The sequence below is a fragment of the Cucumis sativus genome, chromosome 1, assembly GCF_000004075.3.
Source record: "Cucumis sativus cultivar 9930 chromosome 1, Cucumber_9930_V3, whole genome shotgun sequence".
Lineage (NCBI taxonomy): Eukaryota > Viridiplantae > Streptophyta > Magnoliopsida > Cucurbitales > Cucurbitaceae > Cucumis > Cucumis sativus.
The window spans coordinates 10,647,312-10,665,374 of NC_026655.2; the positions used below are offsets into that span (position 1 = coordinate 10,647,312).

The 18,063-nt window shown below is 36.7% G+C and overlaps 1 protein-coding gene across 1 annotated transcript; it reads left to right on the plus strand.

Moving 5' to 3' along the window:
* Positions 1-1,852: 1,852 nt before the first annotated feature.
* LOC101208142 (mitochondrial fission protein ELM1) lies at positions 1,853-15,495 on the plus strand. Its single transcript, XM_004139447.3, has 10 exons — positions 1,853-2,236; positions 2,485-2,723; positions 2,807-2,903; positions 9,521-9,670; positions 9,773-9,899; positions 13,192-13,304; positions 13,382-13,445; positions 13,547-13,640; positions 13,750-13,858; positions 14,895-15,495. The coding sequence occupies exons 1-10, from the start codon at positions 2,054-2,056 to the stop codon at positions 14,994-14,996; spliced, it is 1,278 nt and encodes a 425-aa protein (XP_004139495.1). The 5' UTR covers positions 1,853-2,053; the 3' UTR covers positions 14,997-15,495.
* Positions 15,496-18,063: the final 2,568 nt, after the last annotated feature.

An 18,063-nucleotide genomic window follows, 5' to 3' on the forward strand; every position in this document is an offset into this window, starting at 1 on the left:
CAATTCACCTACTGGAATCAAAAGAGGATGTGATATGCCATAGGCGAAAGAAATGTCAACATCGCAATATGAGGTGACAATCGACACCTAACACTAACTCGAATATCATGGAAGGAACCAACAAAAACTTAGTTCAACTCTTAAATCAGTACTTGCTTGTTTATTCATGAAACTCTCACATAAAAGTGTATTGGTTGTTGGATGTTATTATTTTGAAATTGAGATTTTGTTTCATGGGACCTAAGATGGAGTCTGTTGCCCGGTGCAAAAAGTTAATCCCATGCAACATGGTCTATTTCGCTTGATTGAAGGTTGTTTGTTTGGTTTGAGGGTTTCCACCACTCAACTACGCCGACAACCTAACAATGTTGATACTTGTTTGTCGTTTTTTAGAATAATATTCTCTAAAACTTGCCTTAAATTAATGCATGAAGACTTGTTTAGCTAGATAAACATTGTACAACCTTGTTAATATTTAACTCCTTACGATGTGTCATTGAATATGGATTATTGCATGCAAAATGTTGTCCATTATTCTCTTCACATCACGCGAGTTGACATGATCATTACATGCAAAATGCTCTCAATGTCCTCACCACATATTTCCAAGTCCTTGTCATGCCAGTTTTTTTTATTGTTTGTCCAAGTGTAAGTGAAACAATAAGTTTTTCCATATGAACCAGGATCAACACACATGTAATTGATATCAAAACTTAGTTATAAGGTCTACCCATCAACTAGGCGTTATGACAAATGAGCTAAAAAAAATATAAAAAGAATCATAACTGTCTAAGCATCCTAGAGATGTTGTAAATGTGACTTAATTTAGTGGTTGATAGAAAAAAGGATGTGTAGGTGGGTGTGCACTAACTTGTGTTGTGAAAAGGGCGGTATAAGGTTATCAGGCGAATAAGTTATATGACCACCTCAATGCGATATACATCACTAAACTAGCTTATGTTGAGACATGCTCCTCTCATAGTTATTGAACACCACACTTGGTCTCCTTTTGGGATCCAAATGACTAAGTATAGTTAAATGAGGTATACTTAGAAGTATTTGCTTCTGCTACTTATAGAGCTTCACGTTTAACGATAGCAACCTTTTGACACCTGTTGTCCACTCCTGTTCACCTTTCGAGATACGAAATTTGGAAGTCATCTCGCTAGGTTGAAAAAACTCTTCCTTATACATGTCAACCACATATTTGCTACTTACCATCTCGAGCAGTTGACAACATACACTAGCTAAGTGATGAAAATAATTCAGCTAACACGATAAGATAACCTCTAAAGGGATTATCTTCTCTTCTTTATGCCGCCTAACAAAACCTCTAAACACCTAATCCAAAGCCAAAACACCAAACTTCCATACTTAGCCAAAATTTTCTTTCTTCCAACTTAATTTCTCTTTAGCTTTTAAACCATAGCCACTTAACCTTCCTTTTTTTTACTCATCATAACACACTCATTATGAGACTTCTCAAGCCCACTTTTCAGTTAAACCTAATCATTTTTAACTTTTGAAAGGATCCAAGTTTAACAAGGTTCGAAGTTTACACATAGAATCTAAACAATTTTTAAACACAAAATCTAAATTGTTTGTCAAATGTATGTCTAGTGAACTCGTTACATATGACACCATAAAAGAAAAAAGAAATGTTTACAGTCGCACAACAAGAAATACAAGAATTCAACAACCAAGGGAAGAAGTAAAAAAATGATTAATATTTCAATTTGTTAAGAAAGAACATGTTTTTTATCTTTTAAAAAAACGTGTTTTTAGAAAAGAGATAAACTTGATAGAAAATCTTGGCAATTTTCCAAATAAAAATATAAAAAAAAGGAAAATCTAAATGGGAAGAAGAAAAGTAAGGAAGACGCAAGCCCAGTCGAAGAGAGAACTCCCGTCGCCATTATTCTGCAGACCTGCGCAAGTTTTGTTTTCCTCTTCACAACGAATTTCAACTTTCTATGCACGTTTGTTTCTGGAAAAAGGTTGATATTTTTCTGAAAGATTTAGGTTATTGACTGAAACAATCGTATTGTGATCGATGAGACCGATACGTCTGAGGGAGCCATCTAGCCCTACCATGGCCAAAGCAGAAATCTTCGAAGGAGGCGTTTATGGCGTTATAAGGCGCGCTGTTGTCATCGGTAACGGCTCTCCCTGTGCTGAAAATCAGTGTATCGGTTTGGTTCAGGCGCTTGGCCTCGCTGACAAGCATGTGCTCTATGTAAGTTCAGCTAATTCACCTATTTTGAGGGTTGAGTTGTTTTCATCTGGAATTCATTAAATTTTACTGTTTAATTTGGGAGGGGAGGGGGTGGGTATTGCTGTTACGTGCGTTCACATCCGGGTCTGGGTGTTAAATTTATCTAGTAGTCAGAAGCAACTCTGGTATTTCCAAGTTCAATGAAAAACTCATCATCGATAATGAAATCTTGAGACTAACAACTGTATCTTTGCTTCCCTTACATGCAGCGGGTTACAAGGCCTAGAGGAGGAATAAATGATTGGCTGCACTGGCTTCCAGTTTCTCTTCACAAAAAATTAGATTATATCATGACCCTGATAGGTGTTTACACCCGGGTCCTGCTGCGATCCAAAGGAAGAAAACTTGTGCCTCTATCTTCAGAAAATGGTGGAAGCACGGGCTTGTCATGCATTTTAGAAGCCGACTTGAAGCATATTGTATCTATGGTTCGGGAGACTTATGAAAAGTAAATTCTTTTCTGGAATATCTTTACAGGAAGAAATTTGATTATCAGAATTCATTTATGATGTGTACTTGTATAATTTCCAGGAGTGGACCTCTGTTGGTGGTTGCATCTGGTAGAGATACAATAACTATTACGAGTTCCATTAGACGACTCGTATCAGAGAATGTTTTTGTCGTGCAGGTATGGTAGTTATTATTCTTGTCATATTTCATATGTTACCTGCATTTGGCTAAGGGATATGTTTGATGATCATTATGTGAATGGAAAAGTTCTTTTGCAAAGCTACTTTTTTTTGCAATCCTATCAAGTATTTGGTTGGAGGGATGAACGGGGTTTGAAGGAATTCTAGAAGGAGGTTTGGAGTTTGGGACCTTTCAAACCCCTCCCTTTGAATGCTTTTGACTAAAACCTTTCATAATTATCCATTTCCCCCCCTTTTTCAACTTGATTTTTGTCATTATTTTCCAACTTTCTTAATCAGACCTGTGTTGTGTTGACGTGTATTGTTCATGTTTTTGCTTACATTCATCTTAATTGGAGTTGGTTTCTCCATTAAAAAGATGACATTGTGAAGGTGGATGTTATTGGTAATAAGAGGAACAACAGTCATCCTAGTATGGCCGTATGGATGGATTGGTTGAGATGAAATGTTTATCTGCAAAAGTAGCCTTAAGTTGGTAGAGAAGGCTGTTGGTGCACCCTCTCAGAGAGGTTGTTGTATTTATTTGTGAAATTTACTATTATTTTTTTGGGTGAAATTTTGCATTGAAATATTAGAGAGAGAATCATAGTTGATTCTTCTGTGTATTTCTGTGTGGTGGGGGAATCAAGTTTATTGTTAACTTGAAAATTTGCCCCTTTTTGTCAACTACCCTTGCCCTTCTTTCGCATTCTCATGCTTTGGAGGTTGGTAGTTTGGGCTACTCTTTTGTCTAGGAGTTTGTTCATGTGGTTGAAGACTGAACTGATGTAGTAGGATTAGGGTAAATTAGGGTATCTTCCTGACTTTGTCTAATCCTCAATTGACTAGGATTAGGATTAGTTTTCTTGGTTTATTAGGACTAGGATTAGTTTTCTTGATTCATTTGGATCAGGATTATTTTCTCTGATTTTTTTGATATCCGCGAGTGTCTGAGGCAGATGTAGGCTCCATTGAGGCTAGCATTGAGGATCATGGTATCTTGTTTTAGAATGTTCCAGAACTTTTTAGGGAATTCAACAGTGAAACCATCAGGACCAGGAGATTTGTTGGTACTGAGATCCTTCATCGCTGCCAATATTTCACGTTCAGTGAAAGGAGTCTTGCTTGTTGAGGGGAGATAGGATTCTAATAAAAAACCAGTGGAAGATACTTGTGTCTAGAATCTATTTTGTAGTCTCGTAGAAGGAGACAAATTCTTTTACAATCTCTTCTTCAGGAAGTAAACTATTTTCATCTCTGGAGAGGATTTCTCTCATAGTGTTCTCTCTTTCTAGCATTCATAAGGCGGTGGAAATAAGAAGAGTTCATATATCCTTCTTTAAGCAATATGTGTTTGCTTTTTTGTCTCCAAGATATCTCCTCTTTGGTATTAATAGAATTACTCTGGGTTTTGAGGAGTTTTTTTCTTGTCTAAGTCAGTAGGGAAGAGAATACCCATCTCTTCTAGTGAGTCTAATCCAGACAGGTCAAACAAAAGCTGATTCTTTAATATTGTGAGACTTCCAAAAGTGTATTTGTTCTACTCCTTGATAACAATTTTGAGGGCCTTGGGTTTCTGTATGATCCCATGGCCCGGCCAACCAAGCAAAAAGGGGTTTCGCTCCATTTTTTAATCAAAGAATAAAGGAGGCATGTTCCATCCATATATTTTCGAATATGAAGGGGGTGGGTCCCATGTTGCAGAACCCAACTGTAATAAAATTGGATAATGGTACAAAGTAGGCCTGTTAAGTCATTTCACTGAAGCTTCTTTAAATTTTGTCAAGATAGACTCATGGTGGGGTTGTCTCTACTTTCAGTTTTAGTCCATGTAGACTCATGGTGGGGTTGTCTCTACTTTCAGTTTTAGTCCATGTATAGAGCCCGCTTGATGGGGGAGATCAATTAGATTGCTGTTGACAATGAAGAAATTAAATTGCCTCATGCTTCTGGTGACTGGTCCTTTGGACTTTTCATGTCTCCATCTAGATACATTATAGTTGCCCCCTACAATCCAGTTGTATCCACATAAGGCTGATAAGACATACAATTCTTGCTAGAATGTAGGCCTATCCTTGTATCGGCAAGGGCCATAAACCCCAGTCAACCAATAGGAGAAGCTGTCAACAATAGTGATTTGTGGAGAGAGGGAGAAGCGGCTTATGGTGATGTAAGAGGTGGTGAAGGCGGGGTCATTCCACACGATAAGAATACCTCTCGACAGTCCATTGGCATCAAGAGAGTTCCATCAAATGAATTGAGAGCTCCACAGGGATCTCATAAAGAGTCTGTTGATGTCTTCAGTATTAGTCTCTTGGAGGATGACAATTGAAGGGTTGTGTTTGACGATCTCCCTTTCGATGAGAGCCCTCTTTTCCCTGTCACTGAAACCTCTGGCATTCCAAGAGATGATGATCATGATAAATCAATGATCCTGCTGGGGATGGATGAGGAAGAAGGTCTGTTGTGATTGATAGAGGAGTGAAGTTCCAATTCACGAAGGAGAAGTTTTTGGTTTCTGGCCAATTGGTTTTTCTTCGCAGTAGGCATAGACATAACACAGAGTTTATTCTTGAAAGGCCAAGGGAGGACAATAGGTAGGCATTGATTGAGATCCAAGCGGTCGTCTTCCATGTTTGAGGTCTGAAAGGTGGTGGTTAACTTGGTATTAGAAGAAGAAGCCAAGAGAGTCTGACCCACCACAGTTTCAATCATTACTGGAGACGGTGGTGACATGGATAGGCGAATGGTAATGAGGGGTAAGAGGCAGGAAAAGTGGTTGTGATAGTAGATAAAGGCAATTTTGACGAAGAGGATAACAATGATGGGCAACTGATTTGAAGAAGTTCAATTTTTTGGTTGCAGCTGATTTCTTGGTAGACAATGAGGTAGAATACGTGGAAATGCATGATTAGTTCGAACGAATCTACACAATTTGACCCAACAAGTGTGCTCAAATTCTAAAATGTGTTTCACATGATCTGACCTTTTTGAATTTGTGCGATCCGTCTTGCGTTTGGCTCTCCTCAACTTGGTTTGCTGGTCTCCTTTTGTGGGTTTATTTCAACTCATTTCTTCACAAATTCTTGGTTATGTAATAATATATTTTCAAACGGGTTTAATGAATTGTATTGATGCTCCAACTTCGGCTAAAATGGTTTGGCAAAATCTTGGTGGCAGGCGTGCTACATTTCTCAACAACCAGAGAATTTTTTTAATGAGCTTCACACTCTACAATTCTCAAATTTTTTATTGGCTCCTTCAATCTCTGTAGTTGCAGTGGAATATTTCCACAGGCCAGCGCTTTCATGCAAGAATCAAACCACCTTCTTTTACATTGCTGTTTTTCTTTTGGTTATGGTGCAAGTTCATTGATAATTTTTTATTTAGCCTTCGTTTTCTATTATGTAGTTCCGGTGAAATATTTGGGTTATCATCCTTTTTAGGGGAAACATCGAACGCATTTTGTTTTCTAAAGCGGGCTGTCTTATTCAATAATCAGTTTTTTTGTTCAATAATAATTATTTTAAAGGTAATAGACATTCAAGGCCAAGCTGCTTCATCTTCAATTAGGGCAAACATCCAGAATTCAGAAAAGAGTGCCTTAAGGGCAAAATGGAGCTTAGATCAAAACCTGATTATTTGGAGGTTAATTGCACACGGATTCAAGTTCTTTCTCTTTCAACCAGATCAGACCGTCTGAGATCCTGCCAACCACATTTTAAATGTTTTTTTTTCTTTACTTTCCTCAAAAGTAAAAGTTTTGAGAGGCTCCCCTTGCCAAACTCCAGGTCCTCCATTCATAAAGAATTGTGATTCAGATTTTGACTCTTCTTTTAGTGTAAGCAGTGTCGAAGATGATTGTTTGTGGAAGCTACATGAGTTAGAGGATCATTCTTTGAAGGACCCCTCAGAAACTGATCTAAATGGTTTGTTTAAGAATGAAGAGGATTTGATTGATGGAAAACAAACCTCAGGATACCCCTCTCAGTCTAAGGATTGCGAAGCTCCAGCCCATTTAAAGTCGATAGTAGAAAAATGCAAACTAGTTTTTGTTTGAAATCTGATTTTAGTCACTTTTTGTTTCAATAATTGGTTTCTTTGTGAGGTTAGAAGGTTGCAGATAAAGTGGTTGGGATTCACGTCTCCTGATCTTTTAATTAAGAACTAGTTCTCCCCCTTGATTCATTGAAGAAGTTGGGCTCATGAATTGTTTCCAGGCGATTGAACAATTAAATTTTTTGCAATTCTTTGTTTTCATCTTAGTGAAGATTCAGCAAGGATGGTTGTTCTCTTGGCGTTCCCTCTTCTCTCATCTCCAAGCTTATTGTGGGCATCATAAGTTAGTTTGCGGCACTTTGGTTGAGTTGGTTTCTTCGTTTCATCTTCTCTCATCGGATGCAAGAATGGTTTCCTCTTTCAAAGAATTTGATGTTACTTTGCAGTTTGTTGGATTGAAAATTGTTAGCAAGTCTTCTCAGGCTCAAGATCGTTTTTGTCTCCCATTGATGTTCCATCTACTTTCTTCTCGAAGCTTTTAGTGTGCAATTCTTCCACAGAAACTGGGTTCTTATTAAAAGTGCATATTTTGCTTGGTTATTCTTTCTCCTTCTTGGTTTTAGTTATAGAGGATTTTGGCTTGTTTATATCGTTATTTTGATTGTCCTTTTAGTCATTTTTCTCCTTATTGGTCATAGTATATTACTCTTGTAGTTTGAGCATTAGTCTGATTTATTATCATTAATAAAGAGGCTCGTTTCTATTTTTTTAAAAAAATAATTAGGTTGGCTTCTTGGAAAAAGAATTTCTTTATTGAAGTGGGTCGTCTTATTTTTAACAAATCAATCCTAGTGGCATTCCGGTTTATTTCTTCTCTTTTTAGAGCCTCGGGGAAGTGTGCAAGTGTTTGGAGAGGTTAATGGGTGTTTTCCTTTGGGAAGCCGTGGATGAGGGGAAAGGAGAAGGGGCTCATATGGTCAGATAGGAGGTTTCTTAGGCCTCCGAAACAAAGCCTTCTTAGCCAAATGGCTCTCATGCTTCTCCTTTGAGCCCATTCTTCATGGTGTAGGATTATAGCTAGTAAACATGGCCCCATCCTTTCAAGAGGTTGACTAAAGGGATTAACGACTTACTGGAATGCAGAATCTTTGGAAAGATGTTTCGATAGAGCTTCGTGTTTTTATTCTTTTGGTTCATTGTTTGTTGGGGACAGGAGAGAAACATATTTTTGGGAAGATCACGGGGTGGGTGAAGGACCTCTTTGTGGTTCTTCCCCCGGCTGTATCATTTATTATCTCCTAAAAATCATTTTCTGTTTGATGTACTTATGTGGACTGAGAGCTCTTGTTCTTTCTCCTTCGAGTTCAGTCATGCCCTTTTCGATAGGGAAACAGTTGATGTGGTTGCCCTCCTTCCTCTTCTTGAGACCCACCCTTTTCGTCTTGGGAGGAGAGATGTGGGAGTCTGGTGACCCAATCCTTTGGATGGCTTCGTGTGTAAGTCCTACTTCCAATGTGTAGTGAACCCTTCTCTTGGGGTGAGACCGTTGTGGAGGATAAAGATCCTAGAAAGTTGAGATTCTTTACTTGGCAGGTTCTCCACAGCCGTATTGGCACGCTGGATAGGCCTTTTAGGAAGATGCTGTGTTGGTTGAGTCTTTTTGTTGCATCCTGTGCAGGAAGGCCAAAGAAGACTTGGATCATATTCTCTTGTATTGTGATTTTTCCTAATGTGTTTGAGATTTCTTTTTTAGTCGTTCGGCTTTATATGCATTCGTAAGAGATATATAAGAGATATGCTTGAGGAGTTCCTCCTCAATCCACTGTTGGGAAGAAAGGCCGTTTTCTTTGGCTTGCTTGTGTGTGCCATTGTTTGAGTTTTGTGGGATTAAAAGAATAGAAGAGCGTTTAGGGGCATTGGTAGGGATGTTAGAGAAATTTGGGCTTTGATTCGCTTGCATGTTTTTCAGTGGGCTTGGATTTCGAAGTTTTGTAATTACCCTTTGATCTCAATTCTGTAGAGTTGGATTCCATTCTTGTAAAGGTCTCCCTTTCTTTTGTGGGCTTTGTTTCTTTATGCCCATGTATTAAAGTTGTTATTCTTATAAAAAAAAGATAGAACGCTTCATAAAGCTGGCATATGGACGGAATGTTTGGTTATATCTTTGTAAATAACTATTTTATTGGATGAAGAATAAATCTTGATCTCTGTAGATATATTTCTTAGGGCTCTCTCAACTTCTTAGTTCCATTTTTTTTTTGAAAAAATATTCTTTACTCATTGGGGGAGTTACTGAGTTTGATTCAAGTGGTTTTTTGAGTTTCACCATCTCTTGTGGATTTTTTTGGTATCTCTTCCTATTCGTAATAAAAGTTCTATTTTGTGCTATTAAAAGTTTGTGTGATTGAAGCCTCTCTGGCGATATTAGACATGTCCAGATTGAATATACTTCAAAGCTTGAATAATTTTTGAAGTAGCTGTAACAGTTGCTCATTTTGATTTTTGTGTATGTTGATAAGCTGTTATTACTTTCTTAAGGAACACTAAAGTTCTAAGTTCTTATATTTATCATTCATTTTCTGATAAAAATGTATTTATCTTTTCTTTTTGGAGTAAGATTCAACATCCAAGGTTGCATTTGAATCGGTTCGACTTGGTCATCACCCCGCATCATGATTATTATCCTTTAACTCCACAAGCAAAAGAGCAAGTTCCTCGATTTATAAGGAAGTGGATAACTCCACGGGAACCACCAGATCAACGTGTGGTAAGTGTGCTGACCATAAATATCTCTTTTTATTCTTATTGTGTAATTTTCCCTTCTCTTTATTGAGAAAATACAGTCTGTTCTAAAATTTTCAAAATTTAGGTATTGACTGTTGGAGCCCTGCATCAGATTGATTTTGCTGCATTACGTAGTGCAGCTAGTGCATGGCATGATGTGTTTGCTCCTCTTCCAAAACCCTTATTGGTGGTTAACATAGGAGGGCCAACTAGTGAGTTTTTCCAATCTATTGGGTTGTCATACTTGGTTTTAATTAAAATTTTCCCTATCCACTGTTTTTTGTTGATATTCATTTTCCACAGAAATGGATTGTTCCATGTTTATTTGCTTGTAATAATTATATTATTATACCCAGTGTATGCATTTCTATATAGTGGTGGATTTTCTTTTTGCTTTTTGTACTATGATGTCTGAGTAGATTCTTACCAAAAATAGATGCATGAATAAATTCTTACCAAAAATAGATGTATGAGTAGATTCAGCTGTTGATTGAATTTTTGTCTGTTGCTGACATTATATTAATTGTGATTTTTTTAGAGAACATTTCAAAGACTAGCTAGGTTTGAGAAAGGGTTATATGTATATGTTTGAACCAAAAACAAATTTTTGTTGAAACATGAAACGGAAAAATTGCCCAAGGATGCAAGTTCCAAGTAACGAAGCAACCCAAAAGAAAGTAAACAGAAAATAGAAGAGAATGAAACATTTGAAGAACTTATCCTTTTTTAATTCCTAAGAAATCTAGTGTTTGAAGTTGTTGATTATCTACCCGTAAGCTTGGTGACAAAGTATGTATAAGGTGGTGCTGAAGTCCTTGCAAACAGAATGAGGAGAATCAATCGGCCTTTGTGCAAGAGTGACAAATCCTTGATTCCATTTTTATTGCAAATAAGATTGTGTATTATTATAGATGCAAGAAGAAAGGTTAGGTCATGAATTTGCACTTTAAGAAAAGCTTACGATATGGTGGACTGGGATCTTTGTTAGAAGTCCTTTGAAGAAAACGCCTTGTTGAAAGATGGATCAAATGGATAAAAAGGTGACTTACGAACATCTCTCCTTGGTGTTTGTTAATGCGCAACCAAGTTGGTAAAATGGAGCAACTTTATGTGCTTAAGAGGAGGCAGGCTTACACTTGCTAATACTGTCCTTTCGAGGATTCCTATTGATTTCTGTCCATATTTAATCGTGCTGGAATAGTGAAGAATCTGGAGCAAATCATTCCAGATTTCTCTTTTTTTTTCTTCTTCAGGTGGAAAGGAAAGGATTTATTGAGGAATGTGGGAGCATCTTCGTGAATTTGTAAGTTGTAGTGGAGGCCTTGGAATAGGCAACCTGACATCCAGAAATCTGGGTCTCTGGGCGGAATGTGGATGGAGATTTATGATTGAAAAAGGTTCTTTATCGAAGGATATCACTGTCAGTAAACATTCCTTTAAAATGGGTGAATGGGTTCCTGAATCAAAGGCCCATGAAGCAGGAGATCATTGACAGTCTATTTTTAATGTGTGTATATTGATGAGAGATGGGACAAAGTCAATCTAGGCAATGGGCGTAAAATGTTTTGGAAGGGTGTTTGGGTGGTGGATTAGTCCGAGAACCAGAGGAGGCTCGAAAAAACCAGAAGAAGTCCAAAAATCACATGAAAGATTTCCTTCTTGGACTCTTGGATCATGACTTTATCCGAGCTGCAATTTTGATGAATTTTTAGGGCTGCACATTTGGTGGAATCATTCAAACCCCTAGTGTTCCAGGAGACAATCTTCATGATTGCTGGGATGGCTGCACTTCGAAATTAAGCCAAAATAATTCTGTGATCATGGACTGGAGAACAAATCTTTTGGCAGATCCGGGGGAATTCTATTTGGCGAGAAGCTCTCATCATTAAACAAAGAATTAAGGTCCATCCCTTCAATTTCTGAGTCTAATTTAAGGTCACCCTCGCTGGTGGTTTTGGCTGAATCTTCACTACTAACACTGATAGGAGAGGAAATTTCAAGCTGGTTCTTGAGAGAAAAATCATCTTTGCAAGGGGAACCTTGTAGAAACGATGCCTTTGAGTTAGAGATGGAGGATTTAGAAAAATTGACACTTTGGTGAAGAAGCAACGTTTACTGACCTAATGAAGCATTCAGGTACCTAAACTTTGGAGCTGGTTATTGGCAGAAACAGATCCAGGTTCTGGTTCTTTTTCCCCTTTAGACAAAGATATTTATCTGTGGCCTTTGGAAATTGAGGTGTCTCAAAAGAGTTGATGTGCCGATGTTGATTCTGTTGTTTGGGACTCTAAGGGCCTGTTTGATATCCTTATCCCTAAAGGATTTTGGACAAACCTCAAGAACTCAACCTATTAGCAAATCAATCTGGGTTGTCACTTGTCACAAGAGAGCAAGCATGGGAATGATGGAAGTGTGGCACCCTTTTGTCTTTGCAAACAACTGGTGGTAGAGTTGAGGAAGTCAATGCTTATGAAGAAGCTTCTATGGTATTTCAAATGCATATCTTTGGAAGAAGATTTTCTTGTTTCTAGGAGATTTGTGCTAGCTTTTCCTATGCACTATACCTGGAGAGTTGATCATTCTTCTTCCTAGTTTCATGTAGCTAATTCTGACTTGTTAGAGAAGTGTGTTCGAGCTCAAGTTCCTTTGTTCTGAGAAATTGTCTTCAAAGTTCAGATAGGTGTCATTTTTCTTCAAAGTATTTTTGTGAATCGACGAAGTTTCAATTTACTAGAGATGTTGCTTATCACTCTTCTTCTAAGGATCTCTCTTGCCCTGATGATTGTGATGTGGACGCTTTTGTTAGCGTGAATAGTGAAGAATTAGATTTTCATCAGTTGAACCAAATTCCCGATCGACTGTTTTCAGTAGAGTATATAGGGAAAGTTTTTGACTTATTGTTCCATAGGATTTTAGAAGAGCAGTTTGTTCAAGATATAAGGTTGAATTTATCTCCTTTGTCTCTCTCTGAGATTCTATCCCATATTTTCTTCAATTGTAGAAGCTCGTCGTCTTCAGTTGGGTGAGTGTTAAATTTGTCCTCGGTTTAAAGGAATGCTCCTTTGCCCTCTGATTCGGTGGTAGTCTTTTTGGGTTGAAGCTACCCTCTACAGGATTATTTTTATTAAAGATGGACAAAGTTTGTCGTTGATATGTTGGGCCCTTTTTTCTTCAATATTCTGTTTGCTTGTTTTCAAGCTTAGGTAGCACTCAAGATTTCTGGTAAAGCTTAGTTTGAAAGAATTCAACGGTCTTTACAGGATAAGTTTCTTCATTAGATTCCTTGCTTTGATTTAGTTCTGGTTCAAGCCTCTTCACATTATATCTGAATTGATTATTTCTCCTAGGTTCTTTTCTTCTTTTCTTTTCTACTTATAATTGATTTTTTGCTTTTGGTTTCCCTGTACTTTTATCCTTACTCTCTTTTCATTTTATTGATAACAAGTTTCGTTTTCAAAAGAAAAATGATAACATGCTCATGAATTGTAATACTTTTTTCTGCAGGTCGCTGTCGATATGGTGTGGATCTTGCAAAACAGCTGGTCACTGGTTTGCTGAGTGTTCTTGCAAGCTGTGGAAGCGTCAGAATATCCTTCTCCGATAGAACTCCCGAGAAGGTAGTATTGAGTAAAAAATTCTTAGCAATGTCCAGATGTGACCTTTCTTACACGATAGTTTGTTTTTTACTTGACAGGTGTATAATGTTGTTGTGAAAGAGCTTGGGGATAATCCAAAAGTTTACATCTGGGATAGACAAGGTTCATTTACTATGAAATGAGTTTAATAAGTTTGTCTGTAGTTTTGAAGTGTTGTCATATTTGCAAATTTAATTCAGTAATTCAATATTAACATTTGTCAGAACCAAATCCGCACATGGGCCATTTAGCTTGGGCAGATGCATTTGTTGTAACAGCAGATTCAGTTAGCATGATAAGTGAGGTTTGCAGTACTGGGTATGATCGTCCGTCTCATGATTAACCCCCTGGTTTCATTTTTTAGTGGTTTTGTCCCAGTGTTTATACCCTGTTTTTTCTTTTGATAATTTCTGTGTTATTATTGCAGGAAGCCTGTCTATGTCATTGGAACTGAGCGCTGTAAGTGGAAGTATTCAGCGTTCCATAAATCCTTGAAGGAGAGAGGAGTCATCCGCCCATTTACAGGGACTGAGGATGTGAGTATTTTTTTTCTTTCTTTTCATGTTGCTTTACATACTCTGACCACAGTGATACACATCTTTTGATGTTTTTTTCTTCTCTTTGAATGTGTGATCTAATTAACTCAATGTCGCAAAATTAAATGCTAACTTGTAGTGTGGAAGGAATATTCTGAATTTATCTCATCTTATTGTTATTGCTTGGCTTTGACGAAGGACACCTCTCCTTAAGTTTTTCCTTTCTAATTCATAGTGTTTACAGGGGTGATACACCATTGAGTACGAGGAGGAATATTAAACAAAAATCTAATTCTTTATGGGCTTCGAATTCAAAACTTTTCTGTAAATTTCGGCAGTGATTGATTGGTCCCCTTTTCTATAGGGTGTGCCTTTCATGGTTTTGTTCTGGTCTTTTTTTATGTCCTTGTATTCTTTTACTTTTTCTCTGTGAAAGTTTCTGTTAAGTTTACCTAATTCGTGCCGTTTTGGTGAAAATGATAGATAAGGATGGAATAAAATAAAATGAAGAAATTGCATAAAAATACGCCCTGATTTCAGAACTAAAATAAAATAACCTCTCACGTTAATTCCAGTATTCAGGAAAATTGGTCCAGTCAGATTCTATTTGCATTTACACATTTTAGGGTTTGTTCAGTTCTTTCTCTCCTTCAAAACTTTGCAACTCTTCAGTTGAGTTAGTCGTTTTTCTTGGAGGGGATGGACGAGAAAGATTATGATGGTTCTCTGTCATTTAGTTCCGGTTTTATATCTTCTTGAAATTCTTTTCAGTGTACTGCTGGAAACCTATGGATATGATACTATTTTAAATTTTTATTCCAAATCTTATGTGTCCTTTTCAATATAATTTATAGTGTTTGCCTATTCTGTTCTTTCTGCTTGACTGACCTTGAAGTTGAAAAGAATATCTTTATGTCTGCCTTTTCTGTTTGATGGTAAATAAAAGTTCACCGGTCATGACAACACTTCACATCTCTTCTGATGTTGATCTATGGATGTCTGATCCTCCTTTCATGTACTCTATTTAACATTTCAGATCTCAGAGAGCTGGAGTTATCCTCCGCTGAACGACACGGCCGAAGCAGCTACTCGAGTGAGGGAAGAACTAGCCAAGCGTGGCTGGGGAATACGGCCATAGCCATAGGAAGCACAAAGTAGGCTCCAATTGTCAAAAAGGAAAAAAAAGGGGGCCCTTTCATCGTTTGAGCATTACTTTTGTACAATGGTGCACATAGGAACAGAGAATTACAAGCATTAACAGTTTAAAATCCAATTTTTGGACGAAATTTGAAAGAAGAAATAATGAAGCTAGCAGCAGCTGTTTGTTAGTGCGGCTTGTATTATAGGCAGAGGCTTTTGGTTGCTCTTTACCACAGATCTGGCGGTTCTTAGATTTTGTTGAGGATAATTTTTATACCGTACGGTGGAATATAAACTTGTAAATTTTTTCATTTTATTGAGAAAAATAAGTGAAGGTTTAAATTATTTTGTCGCTAGCCACTGTTGGAAAGAACAGATATGTGTATAATTTGTTGAATGAGTTTGACAGGTGGTTCATGGTTTATTAATTGAGCTTTGAACTTTGTGGGAATAGTGTAGTGACGCTATGCCAAGAGAAGCCTTAATTTTTTTCGTTCCTTTCTTGATCAAGTTGTTTCATTACATTAGGAGTCCAAATGATTTGTTTTACCTCTGTTTTTACCCTAACTTTCAATTCTATCTTTTAGGCACATGAAATCTACAAAATCATGAATTAAACAATAACAATTTCAAGTTAATTTGAGCGAGATAACACACATTGTTGCCTTCAAATTATTCCTAACTTAATACTTGATCATCCTCAATCAAGGCATAAACATAAGCCCAAGCAAGATATTTGCTCAGCTACAATAATAACCCTAATCTCTATTCGTTCCGAGAACATTGTTTGCAAGAAAAACAAATCAAGTGCAAAGTCCACATGGCAAGATTGTAACAAATCAAGGGTTGTAACTAATTATGCATGTGCATATATATATATATATAGAGAGAGATCTTAATTGCATGCTCAATCTATGCTTATTCTGTGAGTATTGTGACTCAGTTTATGACTTTTTGGACGGTGGATCATTGGGTTTGAGTAGAACAAATCCTATGCTATCCAAAAGTTGACTTGGATTTGGGATCTTATATAAAGATCATGATCATACAAATGTTGAATGTTTATCAGATGTCAATTGGATTGGATCTTAAGAAGATAGGAGATCAACCTCTGGATTTTGTGTTTTTTAAGGAGAGAACTTAGTGACATGAAAGAAGAAAAAACAAGATCTAATGTCACGTTTGAGTGTTGAGTCAGAATATAGATTGATGGTGTAATCTATGTTTGAAATAGTGTGGATACACCAACCCTTATCTAAGATGAGCTTTGATGTAACTATGCTAGCTAAATTATGATGTGATAATCAAATTACTCTTTACACTGCATTCAACCAAGTATTTCATGAATGAATTAAATATATTGAAGGGTAATGTCATTTTGGTCGAAAGAAAATATAGGAAGATTTGATATTTCCGGTGTATTTAAAGACTAAAGAACAATTAGAAGATATCCTTACCAAAGTAGTAAACGGAGCATGAATAAACTATTTGTGCAACAAACTGGAAATGATTTGCATATTTGCCACAACTTAACGGGATACAAACTACAACATTTGTATTCATATTTATATTATGTATAGTTGTTCTTTATTGTAATTTTATATTCCCTAGGTTTTCTTAGTTGCCTATATATATATATCTTTACACTTCATTTTTATAAAAGTCACTATCTAAATGGCTTACACTACGATTTTGAAGTTATTTCTAAGTTTAAAGATTTTCGCTGACAAATGTTTATGTTTTCAAGTAAAGGTAAGCTAAAATTGTTTGGAGTTGAATGATTTCAGTTGACGTACTCCACCTTTTGAATCCACGAGGGGGTGTGATAAATAGTTACAGTAACTAAGGTAGAAATACTAAAAATAGCAACTTGTTAAAATAGGCTTTGATTGTGAAAGGCTTTATGCTCTTTTGAGATGTAAGACACAATTGGCATTATTTCAAATAATAAAATAAAAAGCTACCCCTTTGAATTTTGTCATTTGAAGAAGTTTTTTTTGGCTATAAATGTTCATCTTCTTTCTGGGATGGACTCAAGAAAAAGGTACCACACTTCACAAGCTACCACTTCTCTTGGCCTTCAACTTCTTACCAAAAACCTCAAGGATCTTGCTTGTTTTCGTTATGCTTTGTGACCTTTTTTTTGAGAGATTTAATATTTTAGTTCTAATTATGCAACTAACCTAGGTGACAAGATTAAGCACATGCAATAAAAGGTTGTTGTGTACAAGTTTTCTTCTCTCTTGTCCAAGTATAAGTAAAAGAGAAGTTTCCTGAGTGAATCAACAGGTGTGTAGTGAAAGGGGAATGATGGTGGAATATTGTGCATGTTGTTTGTAACACCTCAGGCCTAAGATTCGAACAAGGATTTGGAATTCGAATCTCCGAATTGCTCCAAGCTAAGCACACTTAACTTTAGAGTTCCTATAATCATGCTACCGAAAAGGAAGGTGTAGTTTGTTGGTATAGGTATTAACTTTTAATTCTTTTAAGTCTTTCTTAACATTACTTTCATGTTCTTAGGATTCCTCTCATTCAGATGTGATATCGATTCATACATGTCTCCCTCCTAATCTCGAGCGTTACATTTTGAACTAATTTTGTTGAAGATTGTGATTAGTAAAGAAAAGTTCTTTAAATTACTACATGAGAAACTGTAATCCTTAAGGGGATACAAACTATTTAATTAATTATAAATTAAGGAGGATAACCTCTCGGTGCTTTCACCACACTTGCTCATCTTTCAGAATGCAAATACTGAAGTCATTAAACAATTCATATCTAAATCCTTTAGGTCGCAATGTTCATGTTTCATCCTTTATTTAAGGCAAGCAATCTTTTAGCACCTTTATGCTACAAACACTCGTATCTTTTCTATACTTGTTCATAGAGATCTTAGTTACGTAAATGAGCTAAATATGTTACATCAAATTTTCAAAAATTTACAGTAAACATTTTTGGTAATATCTAAAAGTGTTTATCTTCAAATACATGAAACCTAAGTTCATGTAAAATCCAAGTTCAACAACACCACCCATAACAACTACTACACACAATTGGGTTGG

Coding starts and splice junctions, on each gene's coding strand:
- LOC101208142 (XM_004139447.3), top strand. CDS start 2,054: ATGAGACCGATACGTCTGAGGGAGCCATCTAGCCCTACCATGGCCAAA. Junction 13,305..13,381: donor CCGATAGAACTCCCGAGAAG/GTAGTATTGAGT, acceptor TTTACTTGACAG/GTGTATAATGTTGTTGTGAA. Junction 13,641..13,749: donor AGTGAGGTTTGCAGTACTGG/GTATGATCGTCC, acceptor TTATTATTGCAG/GAAGCCTGTCTATGTCATTG.